Genomic DNA, 8462 nt, shown 5'->3' with positions numbered 1-8462 from the left:
GCTCCACACAGCCAGCCAAATGCTCGGACATGCTTTAGATATCCCGGTTTTGCTTGTGTGTAGGAAGGCCAATAGGTATCTTTCCACATTACGTATCATCTTAGATCACAGACGTGTAACCTTTTTTTCCCTGGGTTTCATCTGTACACGATGAGTGAGCGAGCCTGCGGTTGTTGGTCTGACAGGCACTGGAGCAGAGGGTGCTGCCACTCTCCTGTGAAACCATAGGAAGTGTTTCATGATTCAAGATAAGACCTTCACTTCCTCGTTCTGCACTCGTAGCACTGAGCTGCCACTGAGGCTGCACCATCCTCCCCAAGAGCCCTGTCACAAAATGGACCAGGAGACCCTGGGAAGCATTGTCCTGCTTGTCATCGTCACCCTGATCAGTGTTGTCCAGAACGGTAAGACAAAAATAAGCGTTTATTTAAGGGATAGGAGGGAGCTGAGGAAAGTTCAGGATGACATATGCTGAGCTGATCTTTGGATAGATAATATTTAGTTATAAGTGCATGCATGCTTAAGCATGGCTTTGGCTTTAGAAACAGCCTTCTAAGTGTGGAATTTTGTATGACGTTGTGGCAGTATCCTGACAGTCAGATGGTCTTCCTCTCTGACATTCTGGAGTGAGTTTGTTACACTTTTCAGCTAATGTAAGGACTAATTTGCTGGGATACCCTGTGGCAATATGAATTTTGATTTGATGACGAAGACCTCCTTTTCTGACCCAGGTCCCTGCTATGGTCAGCCAGAGCTGCTCTTAAGCTGGAACCCTGCTGCCATGGGCAGGGATGGAGTCCCTGGGGGTCTGCAATGAGAGCTGGAGCATGGAGCTGGGTGAAGCTCAGAACTGGAGGAGTCTGTGTGGGCTATTTGTGGGCAGGCAGCTCTCCTGCTTTCCTGCATCTCCAAGTCCTGCAGTATAACTCATCTCAGTTAACTGTGGTCCCAAGAACACTGTACATTTCCTGAGATGGTGAAGTTTCCTTCTCCAGCTCTTATTCAGATCTTGCGTAGACCCTTGTATAGTCTTCAAGATTTTTTAAATAAAATAAGTATCTCTCCTTTGCAAATTTGATTTTAACTTCTTCATCCTCTCTTACAAATACTTTTTTTTAAGCAGGAAATTCTGCCCAGAATTCAAAGAAAGGATTGAGTTTTGCCTCAGCTGCACTACATTTGCCCAGGTTCAAAGAGATTCAGCAGTGGGCTGGGCGGCTGGTGAAAATTCCAGAAATCTGTAGTGCAGGCTTCCTATTACAAATGGGAGATTCCCACTGAACACAGAGTCCTAGGAAATGGGCTATTCTTGGGCTGCTGCAGAGAGGGGGAAGTGGGGAAGTGGTGGGAGCCTGGCTGCCAAGGAGCAAAAAAAAAAAAAGAAAAAAGATGCAGACTGGTTTAGTTTCAACATAGGCAGTATATGCCCATGCTGTTCTCTGGCAAATGCACTTCATGTGACATCAGCAGAATATGGCACATACCATGATTAAGAAAATGTGTCAAATAAACATTTCTTGCTATGTAATCATATGACTTTATACATAGGGTTTTTTTCTCTCACTTGGACATGTCAGACCTCCATCCATGTGCTTTTATCTGACCGTGAGATTATGGACCCATCTGCTACAAAGGGGAAGTAGGATGCTTGGCAGATTCTGCCAAGCACGTGAGGCAGACAGCCCTAAACCATGATTTCAAGCTTTGTGTCATCTGGTTTCCTCTTCCCGAGCTTTCTTTCTAGAAAGACCAGACCTGGTATGCAGTGTTGCAGTGAATGCAATTATGAAAGCAGTAGAAATGTTTGTCAAGGGGTATCAGGAGTGCTGAACTCTTGCTGTAGCTGTCGTTCAGCAAAGCACTTGGGCCCCTGCTTGACAGTCTCTGAGCGCATGAAGTCAGTGCCACGTAAATTTGTGGTTAAATGCTTCTCTGCACAGAGCGCAGGACTAGACAGCAGCTTGAATGCTGTTGTTCCTGAAGATGGAGGTGGGCTGTGGTGCTGCCCCAGTCTGGTGTCCATTTACTGTCACCTTGTTCATGACGGAATCTCTACATCCTACGGAATGACTCACGTGGCCGCATACCACTGAGTGACGCGTGCAGCCTAAAGTTTTGTTCTTTTACCAGAGAGATGTTGCAATCCGGCAGCTTTCAGGGCAAATCAGTGGTTATTGCTGAGGAGATCAGGACAGAGATAGCAAAGTGGTGAGAAACAAGGGGCATGTTTGCAAGCACTGGCTATGTGGGATCATCATCTCCCAGTTTCTGTTGGCATGGACTTGTGAAACAACCAGGCTTACACTGAACTCTTGCACATTACCTTGATCGGAGTGGGACTGCCACTGTTCAGCCTCTGGGCAGTCTGTGGAACCTTAGAGCCTCAGGGCATTATCTCTTGGAACAACTGAGGTGAATTAAACCTTTCCACTCCAGCCTTGCTCCGCTCACTCCTCTCATGATGGCTTGTGAAAGCGCTCTCTTGCCTCCTAGCATAGTGGAACTTCTCTGCAGCAGCGAGCTGATATTTGGGAAGTGGCAGGATCTGCAGCAGTGGAGAGGGAGATAAATAGCTTACTTGGCTTTCTCAGAAAAGAGAAAGCCAAGTATGTGGTATTTTCTAGAGATTTTCAAGCATGATAAAAGAAAGGGAGGAGGTATGCTACCGGTGAGTCCATGGGGTCCCAGACCTGCAGGAAGTCCATCGCTGCAGCTCAGCACTGAACAAAAAAGTGCTGATCAACTCTGTCCTCTTCAGTTAGGTCTCTTAGTGGCTGCAGGCAGGGTAACCTCTTGCCAAAGGCTGTGCTGGTGTGCAGATGGAATGCTGAGAGCTCTGTGCCAGCGGATGGTGTCTGGTCCCCCAGGAGCCGGGCAGCGCACTGTGCTGGTGGCTGTGGGAGGATCTGCAGCCTGGCTGAGAGTAGGGGTGCTGGCTTAAAGCACTGTGGGTTTTTCTGCAGAAGGAATGTATGTACCCAGGAGATCCCACAGTACTGGGAACCGAAAAACCCAGTCATTTTTGTTAAAGACAGTGGAAGGACAAAAGACCTATTTACAGCATCGATGAAGGGGAAAGAAAGAGGCAACTCTTCAGATGGCAGGGATGAAATCCTGCAGCTTATCTAGCTAAATTTTTATTGCTATAATAAGGTATTTCCTGATGGGCTAGCTTTCATGTGTATATATTAGGTTAATATTCCAAGCCATAGAGTGATTTGGAAGCACTTGAGATGGGGTGCACGACAACAGAAAGCTTGCAGCTTGTACCCTACCAGAGCTCTCTCTGGTGTACTTAGACATATGATTGATGGTCTCTGGTTTAGTGTCATCAGATAAAACGTGTTTGTCAAGAGCATGATACATTATCTTGAGGTGCTGCATTTTTGCAGCAGCTAACACTCTGACACAACTCTGTTGCTTAAAAGGAGAATACACAGAGAGCAGCCATTAAGACCAGGCTTTCTTTGGGCCTTTCTGGGAAAAGAACCAGCCCTGCAGGATGTCCTTGGTTTGGCAAATGGGTTTCACTAAAAGAGAATAGACTCCCTTGTCTCCCTACTCTGTTGGAGAGCAAGATTTGGGGTTGGCAGCTCTGACTGGAAAGCTGTGTTCCCACTGGGAGCTCGAAGGACCGGGTCAGGGCAGTGCTTCTGCAGTAGAGATGCAGAGACTGCCCAAAGTGCAAAGCTGGGATGAAGCAGGGATTGGAGGTGAGAGCCTGCTACCAGTCACATGCAGACATGTGGGGATGCATGGAGGGTTTGGATAAACCTGGGTGACAGAGCGGGCACACTGGCCACATCCTGCACCCTCATGCACCTGTGTCTTCTCCTGCCATCTGTCCATGGGAACAGAGCTGAGCCCACAATGCCCAGCTTCTGCAATATCTTCAGGTGACATCTCAGACTGAATACTCTGTGGTTTTTTAACAGCTTTTTTTGCTAACAAAGTGGAGCATGAAAGCAGACACTGCAATGGGAAGGTGTTGCAGCGGCAGGGATCCTCCGCCTTCGACCGTGTCTACACTGCCAAGTGAGTAGACAAGAACTGAGGAGTTGGGGAGGGCAGAGTGAGGTTCATCATGCTCTGCATTAAAATTAAATCCAAACCCTCTGGGCAGCCAGGGGTGGATTCCAAATTGCCTCAGATGGAGGCTTTGTGCTTAATCCCTACCTGTGCTCAGTGTTCAGACATGAGGTTTTTGGATATATTTGCTGGATGAATCCAGCATCCTTCTTGCCACCATGTGCTGCATCTATATAGGTCTTGCAGCCATCACAAGTATTGTGTCCCTTCATTTGGGAGCCAGTTCACTCTTCCCTGCTGGAAGTGTGGCACAGGCACAGCCAGAGTGTTAAGGGCTCAAAAGGAAAGAGCCAGCAGATACATCAGCCTGTTGAGCAGCAGGTAGGTGGCAGAGCTCATACAAATCCCTTGGTCTCTGGCACCTCCCTTGGCACACAGCTCTCCACTTCTCCACTCCTTTGCCATGTGGAATCACTCTCGACTTCTTCACTTCTCCCCCTCAGAAAGCATTCACAGCTGGAGGCAGCAGGACACCATTCCTGTTCCCCTGCAAAGACACGTGTTAACTCTGTGAGACACTCTTAGATGTGATGCAACTCTACATTTGTTGGTTTCATCCAGTAGCTTTATTAATATGACTCAATTGAAAGGACTTTAAGCCAATAAAGCTCACAGCATCTATCATGATCAAACAGCTTAGGGAGAAAGTGGCTTCCACAGGTGCCAGGCGGGCACAGCATGGTTTGTTTTCCTCATCAGGCAGCACAAAGGCATCCATTATCTGAGTGAGAAAACAGGGAAGCAGACTGGGTGAGGAGCCCTGCCCTTGGCAGGTCAGGGGCCTCCCACTGCTCTGGGGTAACAGTCTGCTCTCAAGGGCACTAGTGCAGCCCAAATTCACCTGCCACCAGTCTCTGCTGGTGAAACATGCTGATTTTTTTCTATTTGCCTGTGCTCTGATTTCTATCCTATAAATTCCATTCCAGCCAGAACTGTGGACATGCATACCCTACGTTCCTCGCTGTGCTTTGGTGTGCTGGCCTTCTCTGCAGCCAAGGTAACTCTTTTGTTTGTTTGTTTTCTTTTCCCCCTTCAACCTGGCACCACATTCAGCAGAGGATGGTGAGCACTGTGGAGGTTACACTTTCAGGGACCAAGCCTCCTGCAGCAGGGGAGCCTCTCTTATGCCCCTGTCCTGGAGCTAAGCCTGCTGCTGGAGTAGCAGCACACTTATGGCACGGCTTGGCTTATGTCAAAGATGTGTTCCCAGACTTAATTCAAGGTAGTCCAGGCCAGTGACATTTCCCATACTGGCATCATGGATGAGTTCCCTTTGTTTTGGAGGAAGGGTTTAGTACTTGGTTGCTGGATTATTGCCACATTATTCCATCTTGGGACAGAAAATGGGCTCAAGTTATTAAATTGCCAGAACTGCCACCTCTCCCCTGTGTTGAGGACCACTCAGGACTATTGACCTGCATTTCTAATTGAGATCCCCTCCAATGCAATGTGAGTTTATCTAACATAAAGATGAGTGCTTACCTGGGGTACGTGTCTATTCTTTCTGGAAAAAAACCTGAGTTTCTTAACCAGGAGAAGAAGGGGGAGTGGGAAAGGCTAGAATTATGGGGGAAAGCCCTTTTTAAATGCTCAAAAGTTAGTATTGGACCACAGTGTATCCTTCACCTGCTCCTGGTGAAGTACATCTACCAATGGCCTTCTCCTTCTGGTGAGGACAGTGCCTGAGTGGGGGCTCTCTTTCCTGAGCCTGGTGCAGCCCACACTGGGTTTCACAAAATCATAGAATGGTTTGGGTTGGGAAAGATCTCAAAGATCATCTGGTTAAAGCTCCCTTGCCAGAGGCAGGGTCACCTTCCACCAGACCAGGTAGTTCAAAGCTCCCTCCAGCCTAGCCTTGAACACTTCCAGTGATGGGGCATGCTTCTCTGGGAAGCCTGTGCCAGTGCCTCATCACTCTCACAATGAAGAACTTCTTCCTTATATATAATCTAAACCTGCTTGCTTTCAGGTTAAAGCCATTTCCCCTTTTCCTATGAGTTCATGTCCTCTGAAAAGTCCCTCTCTATCTCTCTTGTAGGCGCCCCTTAGATACTGGAAGGATGGTGGTGAGTGTGTGCTCTGCAGTGGGCAGGGTTACACTCACAAAGTTTTCAGAGAAGCTGGAGTGAGGGCAAGGCACATGCTGTTTCCCATGCAGAGGTCTCTATCCCAGTTCCAGCTTGTCCCATAACCCAAGACTGCAGAGTCCCGTTTCCATTCCAGCCCAGGCAGCAGATGGGGACAGTGCGTACAATGAGAGCTGGGCTGGTGTTTTTAATGCCTTGTTTTGTCCTTTATCCAGCTCCTGCTGCCTTTGCTGGCCTGATGTACCTGTTTGTGAGGCAGAAGTACTTTGTGGGCTACCTTGGGGAGAGGACTCAGAGGTAAGGACTTGCAGAGCCTCTTTAAAAAATCCAGAATGTGGTGTCAGCACAGCTGGATGCTGCACTTCCACAGGCAGAGCCGCTGGCTTCTGGTGCTGCCTGCAAGAGCTGCTGGCATTGGGTAGTGCAGGAAAGCCCCTCGCTTTTGGATTAATGGGGGTAGCTGTGGGAGATGTCGGATGTGCAGCAGCACTGGGGTCAGGGGGCCTGCAGCTCCTGCTCACAGAACTCTCTGCAAACACAGCTTTGCATGTCTGTGCCACTATTTGCACCAGATTGCCCTTTTATATTAATATTTATATTAGTAAAGCAAGTTACACACATGTGAAACAGAGTTGTCCCACAGCCTGTAATGTATGAGAACACATTCAAGTGCCTCTGAACAGACACTTTTGTAAGCAGCAGCCTACGCTGAGAACAGAAGGCCTAATCCAGATCCAAATGGATCCTGAAAATTACATTTAAGTCCTCTCAGCTGCCTGGCAATGCAAGACAAAAAATAAATTTTGCCCCTCTCTCTCAGCCCCTGAGGTCTTTCAGTTGGTCTCAACAGCAGAGTCCAAAGTCTGAGGGTTCTCGTGTGAGATGATGCCCATTAACAAATTACTTTCCCCCATTTCTGTCTCCTCAGCACTCCTGGTTACTTGTTTGGGAAGCGCATCATTTTGTTCCTGTTCCTCATGTCTGTGGCTGGAATACTTAACTACTATCTCGTCTTCTTTTTCGGAAGTGACATTGAAATACACATTAAGACGATAACCAGCGCCATCTCTCCATTGCTGCTCATACCCTAACTCCCCACAGCGCTGAGAGGGTCAGCACGCTTCATATATTGATGCCCAGAAGCTGCTATAATTCAACTGTTTAAGAAATGAACCCATAACCCAGTGAGATTTCTGTAAATCTCATGCTTGACAAGCTCTGTAGTTTGATTTAGCCTTGCTTTTTTTCTTCAGGAAAAAGATTTATCATGAGCACTTGGCACGCCCAAGGAATGGTAACAACTTTCAGTTAATTCTTTAGAATTTTTTCCCTTAGGGGCATCTTGCAAGCTAACTGCATGACTGGAAGGGACATTGCTTGCTTCTTAACTGTGTCGTGCTCAGCTTTTGTCCCAAACCCCAGGATCCTCCCAGTGTCGCTCCTGACTGGTGGCTCCCCCAGTCACCCTCAGATGCAAGAACAGCCAGAACAGCCTTTCACCAGCATTCCACACGCCCCTTCCTGCACAAAGGCATGGGCCAGCCTCTTCACCTACCCTTTCCCTCCCACTTGTTGATGGCCAAGCTCTTGCTGTTGCAGGAGGGCGGCAAATTGGCCCCTTTCTGGTCTTCCTTGATAAATATTCATGTGCGCAACACTCACCACACTGATCTCATTTACACTCCAGCCTCTTTGTTCTCCCAGAACTGGGAAAAGGAGCGGTGTGTAAATGAGGAGCCGGTGTATCGCCAGCGGGGTTGGGTTTGTTTTGATTGGCTTTGTTTAATAAAACAGCCTGAAGCGATGAAATGTGTCTGCTGCCGTCTTCTTTGCCCGGTGCGTGATCCCATTGCTCCGTGGCTCAGCAGGAGAGCGGGGCAAGGGCAGGAGCACCGGGCTCTGTGTGCGAGCTGCTGATGGCCTGTGCGCGGCCAGAGGACCGAGCCGAACAACTCCCCCTCTGTGAGCACGGTCAATGCTCTGCTTCCAGTGCTGAGGAGAGCTTTGATCAGCGGTGCAGACCGAGGCAGGCAAAGGGGTCCATGCAATCTTTTTAAACATTGCTACCTTCCGAGTGCTTAAGCGCTTAAGCCTGTCTGATTGCTGCGCGCAGGATGGATAAAGATGTATTTTATGGCTCCTTCGGGAGGGAATGAGACTCCTCGCTATGTGAGAGGAGGGTTTGCAGAGCTGTTCACAAAAGCAGGTGCAGAAAGCCATCTGCCTTTGTACTGCACCAGGGCTGGAGGGTTTTGGTGCTGTCTCATGGGGCAAAGGTGCTTGTGC

At 48.5% G+C, this 8462-nt stretch overlaps 1 protein-coding gene across 1 annotated transcript; it reads left to right on the top strand.

Moving 5' to 3' along the window:
- The first annotated feature begins 262 nt into the window (after positions 1-262).
- ALOX5AP (arachidonate 5-lipoxygenase activating protein) lies at positions 263-7979 on the top strand. The gene is made up of 5 exons (XM_084226399.1): positions 263-404; positions 3936-4035; positions 5016-5086; positions 6392-6473; positions 7105-7979. Exons 1-5 carry the CDS (start codon positions 335-337, stop codon positions 7265-7267), a joined length of 486 nt encoding a protein of 161 aa, XP_084082525.1. The 5' UTR covers positions 263-334; the 3' UTR covers positions 7268-7979.
- The last annotated feature ends 483 nt before the right edge of the window (positions 7980-8462 follow it).

Source organism: Fringilla coelebs (assembly GCF_963513975.1).
Source record: "Fringilla coelebs genome assembly, chromosome: 2".
In the NCBI taxonomy this organism is placed as follows: Eukaryota; Metazoa; Chordata; class Aves; order Passeriformes; family Fringillidae; genus Fringilla; species Fringilla coelebs.
Note: the sequence above shows the minus strand (reverse complement) of the source record. Positions and strands in the feature narration are given on the sequence as shown.

Excerpts from the sequence above, each read along its gene's own strand:
- ALOX5AP (XM_084226399.1), top strand. The coding sequence starts at position 335 with ATGGACCAGGAGACCCTGGGAAGCATTGTCCTGCTTGTCATCGTCACC. Across the intron at positions 4,036-5,015 it reads GACCGTGTCTACACTGCCAA|CCAGAACTGTGGACATGCAT; the intron begins GTGAGTAGACAA and ends ATTCCATTCCAG. Across the intron at positions 5,087-6,391 it reads TGGCCTTCTCTGCAGCCAAG|CTCCTGCTGCCTTTGCTGGC; the intron begins GTAACTCTTTTG and ends TCCTTTATCCAG.